This window comes from Heterodontus francisci, chromosome 24, assembly GCF_036365525.1.
Source record: "Heterodontus francisci isolate sHetFra1 chromosome 24, sHetFra1.hap1, whole genome shotgun sequence".
NCBI lineage: Eukaryota > Metazoa > Chordata > Chondrichthyes > Heterodontiformes > Heterodontidae > Heterodontus > Heterodontus francisci.
This window is the reverse complement of record NC_090394.1, coordinates 74,257,706-74,274,051: the sequence shown is the minus strand read 5'-3', so window position 1 is coordinate 74,274,051 and position 16,346 is coordinate 74,257,706. Positions and strand designations below refer to the sequence as shown.

Below are 16,346 nucleotides of genomic sequence, written 5' to 3'. Positions count from 1 at the left end.
TTCCATATAGTGATAGCACTCTTGCCTCTGAGTCACAAGGTTCCAGTTTCAAGTCCCACTCCAGGGCTTGAGCACAAAAATCAAGACTGATTGTATTGTTGGAGCCGCCGTCCTTCAGATGAAACATTAAACCGAGACCCTGTCTGCCCTCAGGTTAATGTAAAAGATCTCACTGCACTATTTCGAAGAAGAGTAAGGGCGTTCTCCCTGGCCAATATTTATCCCTCAATCAACATCACAATGATAAATTAGTCATTATCACATTGCTGTTTGTGGAAGCTTGCTGTACACAAATTGGTTGTCACATTACAACATAAAGTCATAGAGAGATACAGCACTGAAACAGGCCCTTCAGGTGGCACAGTGGTTAGCACCGCAGCCTCATAGCTCCAGCGACCCGGGTTTGGTTCTGGGTCCTGCCTGTGCGGACTTTGCAAGTTCTCCGTGACCGCGTGGGTTTCTGCCGGGTGCTCCGGTTTCCTCCCACAGCCAAAGACTTGCAGGTTGATAGGTAAATTGGCCATTGCAAAAATTGCCTCTAGTGTAGGTAGGTGGTAGGAGAATGGTGGGGATGTGGTAGGGAATATGGGATTAATGTAGGATTAGTATAAGTGGGTAGTTGTTGGTCGGCACAGACTCAGTTGGTCCGAAGGGCCTGTTTCAGTGCTGTATCTCTCTATGACAACAGTGACTACACTTCAAAAGTACTTCATTAGCTGTAAAGTGCTTTGCAACATCCGGTGGTCATGAAAAGAGCTGAATAAATCCAAGTCTTTTTTTCTGTCATGGCCTCACCCCACTCTATTGTGGCAATCGCCTCCAGCTCATTCTATACCAAACTCTCCTTTTCCTTGATTCTGGCCTCCAGTGAACCCTGCCACCCCATTCCCCACCATGCAGCTCTCGTCGTAAACCCCGCCACCTCATCATTTTCTTTTAAGAACATTTGCAAAATCCATCCCTTGGACCAAGTTTTCAGTCGTTCCTCCTAATGTCATTCCCATACATTGGTTTCTTTTCCATACATGTTGTCTGTAAAGCGTCTTGCAATGTGTCATGCAAGTTGTTGCATGACACACGACAGGCACATTATAAAAAATAACTGCCACTGCAAGCTAATTTTCAAATACATCACACAAAACACACGATTTTAAACTATAATATGCAGCAACAAACCTATTCAAGCAGCTTGTTCAAAAGCTTGTAACAGCATTTAAAAAAACAGTTGTAACAATAAGCATTGAAAGGATACATTATTGCTGGGGATAGCGAGAGATTTCAGTGTAGGGTACATCCAACCCAAATATAGCTGATGTAAAAAGAATCTAATATTTTCTGTATGTTAGGATACATCCAATGCCAGCCTGCAGAAAATCCACCATTATGGGTCTTCAAAGACCAAAAATAACCCAGCACTTCAGGAATTTGATTTAGGCTATTCTTAACAAGACGATATGTGCCGACAGTGTAAACCATCCACAGTCTTGATGGCAAATTGTTTCAAGAACATGTTTAAAATGTTTTTGGCATAGATTTATTGTTGTATAACATACAGTGGTGCCATAACAACTTTCCTAAGCTAGTCAGGGATTTAGATGCATGACTCCCATACAATGACATCTTGCTATCAGTCATGCTAGCAGAGACAGGAGAAGAGAGACATAAAGGAGGTGAAATTGATCCAAAGGCTGAGTCACAATATCATTCCCACACATCTTTCAACAGCAACTCACCCTTCACCCACTCTGAGATGAGTATAGTACGTGATGTGGGAAACAAAAATGAAGTAGCAATCAAATTCAGTACAGAAAGGCTGTATGTACATACATGTTCTAGAATGTTCCCGGGAAAGCATGTAGTTTGCAAGAGGTGGCGTATAGGTCAAACACTGCAGTGCAGAATTTAAGAAACAGGTGTTGCCCAGGTTTTGGAGACCAGCTCCTATTTTGTGCATCTGTTGCCATTTCAAGGAGATTTTCTCTGCTGGAAACAGTATTTTCTGAGGAGGTGCTATCCCATCGCCACTGCCCAGTGTACCTGAAATTAAAAAAGTAAAATTAATGGAGGAAAATAACTGTTTTAAAAGGCTTAGCATTAAACAAAGCAGATGTCAGGGCAAATTATTTACATCAAAATGGCAGGACTTTGCATCATTGTCATCGTATACACTATTTGCACAATTGTATAAAATGATCCAGGGATAGACAGAAATACGTTGGAGGTGAGCCTTGGATGTAGTGTTTGGGGTGTTAAATTGCTTGACAACTAAAAATATACCTTGCAAAAACTAAAAGCAGTGTTCAAGTGTGTCAATTGTTTCAATTTGCCAGCAGTCTACTCTTAATTCAAAGTCACTTCAATCAAATTCTTTGATAATTCATTTCTGCTAATACTTGTTTGTGCAAAGCCTTGATCATTCTTTTTGAATTGCAATGGATTTACTGTGAAATGCATTGATTTCACAGCCCGATCATATAACGTTGGATCCCCACTCACTTAAGCGAAAACATTTAGTACAGCAATGCAAAAGATTAATAGGACAAAAGTGGACTAGCTCTTTAGGAGCTGGGAGATTAATAGCTTAGCAATGAATCCGAAGAAAATAAATATGTGTTGACTATTTGAAGGGATGTGCAAAGCAAATATGTCCAAGAAAAAAAACCAAGATGTAGAGTGGTAGAATAGTCAAAATTATATGGTTAATCAGAAATATTAAGACAGAATTAAACAAAAATGTAGGTCAAAGAAAGATTTAATTTACAAGGAAGCACAAAAAAGGGAACAAGGAATCATTGCAAAAGCCAGTTTAAGATAATTGGAAGATCTAAGAGGAGAGTGGAGAGACAGAGTGTAGATAGCAGAAATATGTTAATCTATCCAAGTATCACCTTGGCTTAGCTACCACCATTCTGGCATTGGGGACAGAAGGTTAAAAGCACCACTGCACAACTTGATCACAATACAGGTTGACAACTCAGTCCATTAAAGGGAATGCTGTACTGTGCAATGCTAAGCTGAGGTCCTGTGCCTATTCAGATAGATGCAAGCGATCCCATGGCACAATTTGAAGAACAGGGAAATTCAGCTACCACACACAGACCATTTGCTGTTTGTGGGGTCTCGCTGTCTATATATAGTGACTTGTCAGATGTAATTCTGAAGCAGCTTAAGATATCCTGCAAACATGTTAATGCACAATCTACATGAGGTTGAAAGGAATAGAAGGATATGTTGATAGGATGAGATGAAGTAGGGTGGGAGAAGGCTTTAGTGCAGCATAAACCTGGACATGGACCGAATTCAATGAATGGCCTGTTTTTGTGCTGCAATGTCTATGTAAAGCTTTTCTATTTATTTCACGAGACTGGTTAGGATCTGCAATGCACTGCCTGAGTGTGTGGTGGAGGCAGATTCAATCGTGGCTTTCAAAAGAGAATTGGATAATTATCTGAAGAGAAAAAATTTGCAAGGCTACAGGGAAAAAATGGGGCAGTGGGACTGGGTGAGGTGCTCTTGCAGAGAGCTGGCACAGAGACAGTGGGCCAAATGGTCTCCTTCTGTGCTGCAGCCATACTGTGACTCTATGCCTCATTGCTGCAGAATTCCCAGCCTCTGACCTCCTTTTGTAACCACAGAATGTGTGTGGCTGGTCAAGTTATGGTTCTGGTCAATGGTGGATGTTGAGGGTGGGGGATTCGACAATGGTATATGAACATATGAATTAAGAGCAGAAGTAGGCCATTCGGCCTCTCTAGCCGGCTCCATCATTCAATAAGATCACGGCTGATCTGCTTGTGTCTCGAGTTCCAGGCTCCCATCTACGCACCCCCCGCCCCCCAACCTTTGATTCACTTGCCCAACAAGAATCGATCTATCTCCGCCTTAAAAATATTCAACGTCCCCGCCTCCACCATCTTCTGAGGCAGAGTTTCAAAGTCGCACAACCCTCAGAAAAAATTGCTCCTCATCTCTGTCCTAAAACGGCAACCCCTAATTTTAAAACAGTGCCCACTAGTTCTGGACTCGCCTACAAAAGGAAACATCCTTTCCACATCCACCTTATCAAGACCGTTCAGGATCTTATAAACTTCAATCAAATTGAATGACAAGATCAGGTGCTTAGATTCGCTCTTGTTAGCGATGGTCATTGCTTGGTACTTGTGCAGCATGAATGTTACTTGTCACTTAAAAGGCCAAGCCTGAATGTTGTCCAGTTACAAATGGGAAGAGTGACTTGTAGAGTTCCACAGACATGCGATTCTGGGTAAAGCCTGGCTTGGGTATAAAATTAAAACCCGACCCGACCACAGCCAACCTGAACCAACTCGGGTCTGAGTCCTTGAATTCTTTTTCGTGCCCAACCCAACACGCTATCGTTCATCTGTTCCGGCAGCAGGCTACTGCTGCAGATGGAGTTGTGGGGAATCATGGGTAAGCCTGATCCCGTGACTTCCCAGAAGCAGCGCTGGCCAGCCCGACCCGACCCCGAATGCTGGACTCGGAATACAGACCCGACCTGAACCAGACACATGTAGTCGGGTCCAGGTCGGGTAGCCAGGCTTTAAATCTGGGACCTTTGTTTAAGATGTTCATAAATATGAGGAAATCATTTCTTGTATTATAAAATTTGCTGATGACTATAGTGGAGATTCATAGCTTTCCAATAAATCAGGAACTATTAAGCTAATTCTGCAAGGGTGGGATTTGATACAAATAATTATATTTGAGGAGAGTGAAAGGGAAGAGAGTCAGACCAACTGCTTGTGGGATTGAATTAAGCAAGCCAAAATCCATTTGGGTAATGAATATTATAAAAGGACATGAAAAGAAAATCCTGGCTATCCGACCCGAACCCGACTGGACCCAACTACACGTCGGGTTCGGGTCGGGTCGGAATTCAGAGTCCAGCATTTGGGCTCGGGCCGGGTCAGGCTGAACAGCGTTGCTTCCAGGAAGTCACAGGATCAGGCTTACCCATGATTCCGCACAACCCCAACTGCAGTAATAGCCTGCTGCCGAAACGGATGAAGGATATTTGTGTCGGGTCAGGTGCGAAAAAAAATGAAAGGACGTGGGCCCGGGTTGGCTTTGGTCGGGTCAGGTCAGTTTTACCCAAGCCAGGTTTCAATGTAATGTACCTATAGAAAAGAGGGACAGCCATTAGCAAAGATGAAAAAAGATTTGGGTGTGAGTATTGGATGCTGATTGAAAATTTTCAATCAATGGGAAGCTGGCAACAAGAATTAGAATGGAGAGGATGACTAGAAACAGACACTTAGTACACCAGCTGGCCTGTGAGGTCCCAGAGGATTGGAGAATAGCCAATGTTGTTCCTTTGTTTAAGAAGGGTAGCAAGGATAATCCAGGAAATTATAGGCCAGTGAGTCTTACATCAGTGGTAGGGAAATTAGAGGGGATTCTTCGTGACAGGATTTACTCCCATTTGGAAACAAATGAACTTATTAGCGAGAGGCAGCATGGTTTTGCGAAGGGGAGGTCGTGTCTCACTAATTTGATTGAGTTTTTTGAGGAAGTGACAAAGATGATTGATGAAGGAAGGGCAGTGGATGTCATCTATATGGACTTCAGTAAAGCCTTTGACAAGGTCCCTCATGGCAGACTGGTACAAAAGGTGAAGTCACACGGGATCAGAGGCGAGCTGGCAAGATGGATACAGAACTGGCTCAGTCACAGAAGACAGAGGGTAGCAGTGGAAGGGTGCTTTTCTGAATGGAGGGCTGTGACTACTGGTGTTCCACAGGGATCAGTGCTGGGACCTTTGCTGTTTGTATTATATATAAATGATTTGGAGGAAAATGTAGCTGGTCTGATTAGTAAGCTTGCGGATGACACAAAGGTTGGTGGAGTTGCGGATAGTGATGAGGATTGTCAGAGGATACAGCAGGATATAGATCGGTTGGAGACTTGGGCAGAGAAATGGCAGATGGAGTCTAATCCGTACATATGTGAGGTAATGCATTTTGGAAGGTCTAATGCAGGTGGGAAGTATACAGTAAATGGCAGAACCCATAGGAATATTGACAGGCAGAGAGATCTGGGCATACAGGTCCACAGGTCACAAAGTGGCAACGCAGGTGGATAAGGTAGTCAAGAAGGCATACGGCATGCTTGCCTTCATCGGTCGGGCATAGAGTATAAAAATTGGCAAGTCATGCTGCAGCTGTACAGAACTTTAGTTAGACCACACTTAGAATATTGCGTGCAATTCTGGTCGCCACACTACCAGAAGAATGTGGAGGCTTTGGAGAGGGTACAGAAGAGGTTTACCAGGATGTTACCTGGTCTGGAGGGCATTAGCTATGAGGAGAGGTTGGATAAACTCGGATTGTTTTCACTAGAACGACAGAGGAGGAGGGGCGACATGATAGAGGTTTACAAAGTTATAGGCGGCATGGACAGAGTGGATAGTCAGAAGCTTTTTCCCAGGGTGGAAGAGTCAGTTACTAGGGGACATAGGTTTAAGGTGAGAGGGGCAAAGTTTAGAGGGGATATGCGAGGCAAGTTCTTTACACAGAGGGTGGTGAGTGCCTGGAGCTGGCTGCCGGGGGAGGTGGTGGAAGCAGGTACGATAGCGACGTTTAAGAGGCATCTTAACAAATACATGAATAGGATGGGAATAGAGGGATACGGACCCCGGAAGTGCAGAAGGTTTTAGATTAGGCAGGCATCAAGATCGGCGCAGGCTTGGAGGGCCGAATGGCCTGTTCCTGTGCTGTACTGTTCTTTGTTTGTTCTTTGGTGTTTCATTTCCCCCAACCCCTCCACTCCCAGATCAGTGTAACCTGTGTCTCCCACCCCATAAACCTTTAGTGCTGCCAACTCACATAACTTTGATCCAACATATGTTCAATACATTTCTTAAATAGAAAATTTGCTCAGTAAACTTCATTTTCGGTCAGGACCTTTTGAATAGGACAGAGTCTCATCTAGAGCAAATTTGTGTAGTACATGTACAGAAACAAGGTGAAAAAAACCTTCCCAACAAAATCAGTGCAGAAAACCTTCATTTACAACAAAAAGGTTAAGTAAAATATCAACCTGAATGCCAATCACTTCTTTAGGAACTCAACAATAATTTTCACTCTAAACTTCCTCTCTTCTGAATCTCCACTGAGTGTGAAGGAGGGCGTTTGGTAAGGGTTAATCTCTCAATATTGGTTTTTGTTTTTTTCTACATCTAGCAATTAATTGAAATTTCTGTTTCAGTTAAGGGGTAAGTTCGGTTTCCTGCATTTTTAAACAGGGGTATACTAAAAACTCAGTAGCTGAAGTGAGTTAATTAGGTAGCAAGCTTAAACTGGTTTGAGCTTTAGCAAAGTTGACAGCATTGTTTTCAGAGTATAAATCCAGGGGACTCTCAGTGCTGCTTCTCTGCACTGGGTGCTGCTGGAGGGCAAAAGTGTGAAGAAGGGAGTTTGGTAATTGAGGGAGTCCGCGAAGGAGGGGAACTATAAATTAAGAAGAAAATAAATTTATGTGAACAGAGTGTAAAGTGGGAGTTTGGAGTGTGAGGGAGGGCTCCTTTCTTGCTTCTATCTTTTTTCAGCCTCCAGTAGCTGCCTCTCTCTTTGGTACAGGGGAAGACGTCGATTGCTGAGTAACTGCAAAGTTATTTTACTTCTCACTAACAAAGAGTTTTAAAAGTTACATTATGGCAGGTCAGCTTGGCCAAATAGAAGGTATGTCCTGCTGTATGTGAGAAGTCATGGATGCACCACATGTCCTAGACGAACACATCTGCAGCTCTGGGTTTTGGAACTCGAGCGGCGGCTGAAGTCACTGTTTTGCATCTGCGAGGCAGAGGACTACGTGGATAGCACGTTTAAGGAAGTGGTCACACTGCAGGTTCAGAGCATGCAGGCAGAAAGGGAATGGGTGACCGCCAGGCAGTCTAAGACAACCAGGCAGTGTAGGAGTCCCGAGTCTATCTTTCTTGCTAATCTGTTTTCCATTCTGGATACTGGCAAGAGAAATGGTTCCTCAGGGAGTACAGCCAGAGCAAAGCCCGTGGCACCACAGATGACTCAGTTGCACAGGAGGGGAGGAAGAAGAGTGGGAGAGCAATAGTGATGGGGGATTCAATAGTCAGGGGATCAGACAGGTGTTTCTGTAGCAGTAAACATGACTCCAAGATGGTGTGTTGCCTCCCTGCTGCCAGGGTCAAGAATTATCGGAGCGGCTGCAGGACATCCTTCTGGGGGAGGGTGAACAGCCAGAGGTCGTGGTCCACATTGGTACCAATGACATAGGTAAGAGGAGGGATGAGGTCCTGAAAGCAGATTTTAGGGAGTTAGGAAGGAAATTAAAAAGCAGAACCGCCAACGCAGTAATCTCAGGATTACTCCCAGCTAAGTGCTAGTGAGCAAAGGAATAGGAGGAATGATCGATTGAACACATGGCTGGAGAATTGGTATAGGAGGGAAGGCATCAGATTTCTGAGGCACTGGGACCAGTTCTGGGGCAGGTGGGACCTCTACAAGATGGACGGGCTACATCTTAACAGGACCGGAACGAATATCTTCGCAGGGACATTTGCTAGTGCTGTTGGGGAGGGTTTAAACTAGCTTGTCAGGGGGACGGGAACCTGAGGGGTAGCTCAAATTGGAAGGAAGTAAAGCTGGTAACAGGAGGTACAGAAGTAGCAAATGACATGAGAAGGCAGGCGAAACAAAGGCAAGCATCAACTAGGCTTAGAATACAGAATGTCAAGACGACAAGGTTAAGGGTACTCTACCTGAATGCACACAGCATTCACAACAAGGTAGATGATTTAAAGACCCAAATAGAAGTAAATGGGTATGATCTAATTACCATAGCAGAAACGTGGCTACAGGGTGACGAAGACAGGGTGAATATTCAAGGATATTCGACATTTAGCAAGCACAGGTAAAAAGGGAAAGGGGTGGTGTTGTGCCGATAAGGGATGGGATCAGTACATTAGTAAAGGGAGGATCTCAGATTGGAAGAACAAAATGTGGAATCTGTCTGGGTGGAGCTACGAAACAGCAAGGGGCAGCAAATATTGGTAGTTTTTTTATAGGCCACCAAACATTAGTGGTAATGTGGGGCATGACATTAATCAGGAGATTAGAGAAGCATGTAGCATGCGTAATACAGTAATCATGGGTGACTTCAATCTGCATATAGAATGGGTAAACCTAATGAGTACTAATGCTGTGGAGGACGAATTTCTGGAGTGTGTTGAGGATGGTTTTCTAGAGCAGAACGTTGAGGAACCGACTAGAGAACAGGCTATTTTAGATCTAGTTTTATGTAATGAGAAAGGGCTAATTAATAATCTTGTAAAAGAACCTTTAGGGATAAGTTATCAGAATATGATAGAATTTTACATTATGTTTGAAAGGGAGGTAGTTCAATCTGAAGCCAGGGTGTTAAATTTGAACAAAGGAAATTATGAAGGCATAAGGGGCAAATTGGCTGAGGTGGATTGGGAAAATACATTAAAAGGTATGACAGTACATAGGCAATGGATAGTCTTTAAAGAATTATTACATAGTTTACAGCAACTATACATTCCTTCAAGGCACAAAAACCCCAAAAGTAAATGCAGTCAACCGTGGATAACAAAGGAAGTTAAGGATTGTATAAGATTAAAAGGGCTATAAAGTTGCCAGAAATAGTAGTAAACCTGAAGATTGGGAGGATTTTAGAATACAACAAAGCAGGACAAAGAAACTGATAAAGAATGGGAGAACAGAATATGAATGTAAGCTAGCAAAAAATACAAAAGCAGACTGTAAAAGCTTCTATAGGTATGTAAGGAGGAAATGTTTGGCTAAGACAAATGTGGGTCCATTACAGGCAGAGTCAGGAGAAATTTATAATGGGGAATAGAGAAATGGCAGAGAAGCTAAATGATTACTTTGTGTCTGTCTGCACTGAGGAAGATACAAGAAATCTCCCAGAATTCGAGATCCAAACGATTAGGGGGAATGAGGAATTGAAGGAAATTAGTATTAGTAAGAAGGTTGTATTGGAGAAATTAATGGGGCTGTAGGTTGATAAGTCCACAGGGCCTCATATTCTCATCCCAGAGTGTTGAAAGAGGTCGCTATGGAGATAGTGGATGCATTGGTGATCATCTTCCAAAATTCTATAGATTCTAGGGCAGTTCCTGCAGATTGGAAGGTCTCAAATCTCACCTCACTATTTAAGAAAGGAGGGAGAGAGAAAACAGGGAATTACAAACCTGTTAGCCTTACATCAGTCATTGGGAAAATAGAATCTATTCTAAAGGATGTTATAAATGCACACGGATAATAATGATCTGATTGGGCATAGTCAACATGGATTTATGAATGGGAAATCATCTTTGACGAACCTGTTGGAATTTTTTGAGGATGTTACTAACAGAATTGATCATGGGGAGTCAGTGGACGTGGTATTTTTGGATTTTCAAAAGGCCTTTGATAAAGTTCCCCAGAGGAGGTTGGTTAGCAAAATTAAAGCACATGGGATGAGGTAGTAATATACCGGCATGGATTAAGGATTGGTTAATAGGCAGAAGGCAGAGAGTAAGAATAAACAGGTCATTCTCGCGTTGACAAGCTGTGACTAGTGGGGTACTGCAGGGATCAGTGCTTGGGCCCCAGCTGTTCACAATATATATCAATGATTTGGATGTCAAGACCAAATGTTGTATATCCAAATTCGCGGATGACACAAAAGTAGGCGTGTTGTGAGGAAGATGCAAAGCGGCTTCAAGGAGATTTGTAAAGACTTAGTGAGTGGGCAAGAACATGGCAGATGGAATATAATGTCGAAAAATGTGAGGTTATCCACTTTGGTAGGAGGAAGAGGTGTGCAGAGTATTTCTTAAATAGCAAGATTAGAAAGTGTAGATGTACAATGGGTGTCCTTGTCAATAAGTCACTGAAGGTGAACATGCGGGTACAACAAGCAATTAACGTGGCCAACGATATGTTATCCTTTTGCGATAAAGGCTGACAGTACAGGAGTAGTGATGTATTGCTTCAATTGTATAGAACCTTGGTTAGACCGCACCCGAGTACTCTGTGCAGTTTTGGTCCCCTTACCTTCGGAAGGATATTACTGCCATAGAGGGAGTGCAACAAAGATTCACCAGACTTGTTCCCGGGATGGTGGGACTGTCCTATGGAGAGAGATTGGGGAAACTGGACCTGTATTCTCTAGAGATTCGAAGAATGAGAGGTGATCTCATTGAAACCTACAAAATATTTAAAGGGATAGACAGGGTAGATGCAGCTAAGATGTTTCCCTGGTTGGGGAATCGAGAACCTGGAGACACAATTTCAAAATAAGGGGAAGCCACGTAGGACAGAGATGAGGAGAAATTTCTTTACTCAGAGGGTTGTGAATCTTTGGAATTCTCTACCCCCAGAGGGCTGTGGAAGATGAGTCATTGAATATGTTTGATTGTCAGATTTCTAAATACAAATGACATAATGGGATACGAGGATAGTGTGGGAAAAAGGTATTGAGGTGGATGATCAGCCATGATCGTATTGAATGGTGGAGCAGGCTCGATAGGCCTGTGTTCCTTCTGCCCATTAAAATAACTCATCAGGATAAGTCAACAGTGCAGCAACACACCCTGAGTAAAGGAGAGAAGCAGCTTCTCGGAGTCAGGAGTTGACACTGCCTTGAGGAATAGGCTGTACGTACATAAGGTATTGCCACCATTGCTAGGATTTATTGTGCACTGGATTACAAATCAATAAGACAATTCGGAGCATTGTGTGCAGTTTTGGGCATCCAAAAGGACATAGAAAGCACTGGAGAAAGCTCATTAACAGACCACAATGGTTATTGAGAACTCGGGCTCTAAATTAGAGACTCAAATGATTTTCATCAGTGAAAGGTTGGTGTGAATGGCAGTAGGAAGAAAATCATGACGCTGCTCTTTAAAATGAAGAAGCATAGATCTAATAAAAAGGAGAAAGTTATTTAATTAGAACTGGGAGCACAGAACTGGAGGATACATGGATGAAATTAACATGCCTCAAGCGAGATCAGAGCAGGACTCGTGGAACAGATGCCAAGCAAATGCAGCGATAACTTATTCAACAACAAAAAAACTGCATGTTGGACTTACTTTGATCTTTTTGCACTGGTTGCTTCGGTTTCTCTTGTAGAGACACTGCATTGGTGTACAAAGCAGCTCCAGGCATAGGTCCTAAGATTTTGTTCTTCGGTACCTCTGTAATAGGAGATGTCGCACCCCAACTTGCTGCCCCTGACTCCATGTTCTTCTCTTTGACAATTCCAGAGAAAGGTGCCACGGAGCTGCAGGTCTGGTTCTTGCAAGCTGCAGTGTTCGAGGCCTCTGTCACTTTGTCAACTATGGTCATTATTCATTTCTGAAAGAACATGGTCAAAACTAAGCTAGTTTTATACTGGGAAGCCATTTTTAACTGGTTTGTTCTATAAATATCCAAAATCCTATAATGGATCTTGCATTCACTTACTCTTCGAAATAAGTTCTCCTCTCCATACTATAAATATTTCTTTAAACTAACAAATCCCAAGGGGGAAATTTGACTTCAGTCACTTTGCTCATGAAAGAATTGCATCATTTCTCATGACTTTCTTTGCATGTATCATACTGCAGAGCTACAAACAATTGATTTATATCCAAGTTCAGACTTTAACTCTTTTTTACTGACCTCCAAAAATTTCAATGGTCTGAACACATAAATATCTCAGTTTTATATTCATACTTCCAGTTTTCTCTCACATTATGATGCATCAAGCATTAAGAAAAATCATAAATGACTCAAAGTTCATTTTCATGTGTGCTTTTATTACTGCATGCATTTTAAGGTACTTATTGAACACAACACTATTGCAATATTGAATGCCTTTGTACTTCTAATACGATCAATACATAACTAGATGAACATCTTGCTTGGAGTACAGTTCCACCAGCGCTATTTGCCCTCTGGGGCTTTGCCCAAGCAATCATTCTTCATGGGGGTCACTATTTGCCAATTTGGGTTGAGAGGGGTGGAAAAGATCACAGCTGAACCTAATCCTGTTCTCATCCAGTGTCTACACATGTACATTTCCAGGCAGGGGGGTGCTATACAGCATCAGGAATGGGAATTCTGGATTGTTCCTTCCTATCCCAAAGGCTCTGAGGCTAACTGCAGTGTCCATATTGCTGGTACAAACAGATTTGATTCTGGGGCCTTCCTAGTTGGTATGGAGGAAGAGGGAAGAGATGCACTCTTTCTAAACCTTGCGCATTTAATCAGAATTCACTGTATATCACCATCTTACAAAGACTCAAGTTATTCTAAACCAGAAGATCTAACAACTAAGGCAGCCTAATCCCTGATTGAGAGTAAACTTGAAAAAAGGACAAGAATCCAAACTTTTCCCATTAACTACCTTACGGAAAAGAACAGGTTGTGCCTTTTGATGGCTGCTGGGTTGCAGGTGGGAACCATTCACAGAATGATATAAACCTTTTTTTTTAAAAAAGATACCTATTAGTTTTTTTTTGTATCTGCAATGCCTGTTATGGTCAAGTACAGTCACCATTTTTGTATGAAGAATATTGTAGGGTAGAAAAAAGGAGATTCAAAATAATTTTTCTGGCCAGTGTTGTAGGACTAGAGATGCTATTCCCCATTTCTGGCCACTGCTCATTATATAATCAATCTGAAGAAAAAGCCAGAGGCACAGAATCGGGGCAAGAACGGAAATTCAAATACGCCAAATAGTTTTATGAACACCATAATAGACCGATTCCTACCTACCAAGAACGTTAAATATAAGAGTCAAAACCTCATGGGAACCTCCATCCCACTGCACTCCTAATGAAGTATTTGATGAAAGCCTGGCTAGAGAGTTGAGGGGCTATGAAACCTTTGAACATCCACTGGGAATGAACTGAGTTGATGGCACTGGCCCCTCAACATTGGCAGTCTCTCCAACAGGAAGGTTCTTAATGTCATGTCATACTCCTGAGGTGACCTATCAGAAAGGAGGACTAAAGCATCAATTGAGGGCAGCTATCTTCCCTACACGTGAAACTGGTCAACAAGCATGACTGGAAAGAGGGAAATGTTTGGCCTCACTTGAAGGTGCTTTGTGGAAAGCTCTATTTCTCAGCACCTATGCTATTTATGTCTGATGATCAGCTCTAGTTTCCAGCATCAGCATAGAATTTGAGACCACAGTACTGACATCAGCTATGTATCAAAGTTGTTAGGAGGACCATCCTACAGCTAATATTAAAAAACTGAATTTAACACACAGAATCCACAGTTAAAAGTTATCGATGTGCACTCATGGAATACATTTTTAAAAATCAAAAATAGAAATGCTTAGAAAATTTCACAATTGTACATAATAGCAGCTCCTTCTAACAGAGAAAATGTCAATGAATGTCTAACAGTCGCTATATAAGGCAGCATGGAAAGATGCGATGGGAATATGATATTCTCAAAGTAGAGATCCAAAGTCGTGGTGCAGAATATTTAAGATCGGCTATAGCACACTGATGTACTTCCAAGTACCATCATAGTTAAAAGATAGTTTACAGTGGCAACCTTCCATAAATTATAGAATGATGCAGCACAGAAGAGCGTCATTCGGCCCATCGGGCTGGTGTGAACTCTTTGAAAGAGCTATCCAACACGTCCCACTCCCCTGCCTTTTCCCCCATTCATCCTGCAAATTCTCCCCTTCCCCCACCCCATAATTTTCATCTCAACCATCTGATAAGCAGAGGAAGTGCATCTTTGGAATTCTCTTCCCCAGAGGGCTGTGGATAATCAGTCATTGAATATATTCAAGGCTGAGATCAATAAATTTTTGGACTAACAGAATCAAGGGGTATGGGGATCGGTCGGGAAAGTAGAGTGGAGGTCAAGGATCAGCCATGATCTTACTGAATGGCAGAGCAGGCTCAAGGGGCTGCACGGCATACCCCTATTTCTTATGTTATGAAAAGAGCATAAAGAGAAAGGACGGTACTGACAGCAATTATGATGTACATGAAGAATAGGCGAGGTGGTGGAGGGGAGGAAGGTATTTTGTGTTTATTCTTAATAGGATATTTTCCAGTCTGCAATTAATTACATAAATGCTGCAGATATCTCCACATTATATCAGTGCGAGGCACTGAAAGGAAAGTTAAAGACTTTGTTAAGGGAGTCTGCCTGTGATCTAGCTCAACAGAAGCAAAGCCTCTTTCTTACTTGGTTTATTTGTATTTTTAAGAGTACTTTATTATGTTGAAGACTCTAAGCTCTTCACACAATTACTTAAAAAGACAAACATTCATCAGGCAGCTGAGCCATACAAACCAAGGAAGTGTCAGAATCAATGAATCAGCTGATCTCAGTTGAGTTCAACTAGCCTCAGAGCCCTAGGTTAGGAAGAAAAAAATGGTCAAAGTTTGTATCCTGATCACTACTAAGAAAACACAGCTAAAAGCGTGTGAGTGAAGGTCAAGCAAGGAGAGGATAGGCTTAGCTAATGGCCTGCCACATTCACCGAAACCACACTGAAATCAATTCCCCTATGTTAAGAGAAATGGGGAGAAAACTGTCTAGGGAAAGAAAAAATATTGTTTGGAGTCGGGAACAAAAGGGATGAAATATTACTGTCTACTTTAGGATATCTGAAGGCTAGTTACTTTTCCCGTTCAAAAAAAAACTTGCAGCAATATTGTACTGTTTACTTATGTACAGGGTTTACTCAAGGGTTAAACAGTACTTTAATTTATTGGTAGCAATTTTCCTAAGTGTACAGATTTCTAGCATAGTAAATATTCAGTTATAGCTAGGTTTCCTAAGTGTTAAAGACACTGGAGTTATTTTTAAAAAGGTGGAAAAGTTCTGACAGTAAAGCAGCTCCAGGTCAGGTCTTCTACAAAACAGCTCAACCAACTCAGCAAGAGTTAAGCCGTTCAAACATATTCCTTCAGATTTTTGTAATTTATCAGGGCACTGCAAAAATATATAATTACCAAAATGTACTGTTAAACTTTTCATATCAATTTTAAAAGCCCAATATCTTTTTGCTGTAACCAATGGACAGACATTTTCTCATGGAAAGTGCAATGAATTGAAGTAATTCTATGTTACAATGTCGATAACAGAAAATTGCCTACAATTTCTTTAACTCATCTCAGAAAAATGTTTTATTTTACCTTAAAGTTCCTAATGATATAACCTCTACATTCCTGTTTTACGTACTGTATCTCAATTGCGACACTGCATATAACTGAAATCTAACGACCCTGCATGTGTAACCTAAAAGGAGTCTGGAATGGCACAGCACCCATTGGACCTGGGTTTAAATCCAGC

The 16,346-nt window shown here is 42.0% G+C and overlaps 1 protein-coding gene across 2 annotated transcripts in view; it reads right to left on the bottom strand.

The window, feature by feature from the left end:
- usp42 (ubiquitin specific peptidase 42) overlaps nucleotides 1-16,346 on the bottom strand; it is a 96,460-nt gene that overhangs the window by 75,183 nt on the left and 4,931 nt on the right. For both annotated transcript variants that reach the window (XR_010977420.1, XM_068056596.1), the window contains exons 2-3: nucleotides 12,119-12,383; nucleotides 1,828-2,037 (exon numbers count right to left, since the gene is read on the bottom strand). Coding sequence is in view for 1 of the 2 variants with exons in the window: in XM_068056596.1 (XP_067912697.1) it covers nucleotides 1,828-2,037; nucleotides 12,119-12,374 (466 nt within the window). In the remaining variant the exon portion in view is untranslated. The remainder of the gene's footprint in view (nucleotides 1-1,827; nucleotides 2,038-12,118; nucleotides 12,384-16,346) is intronic.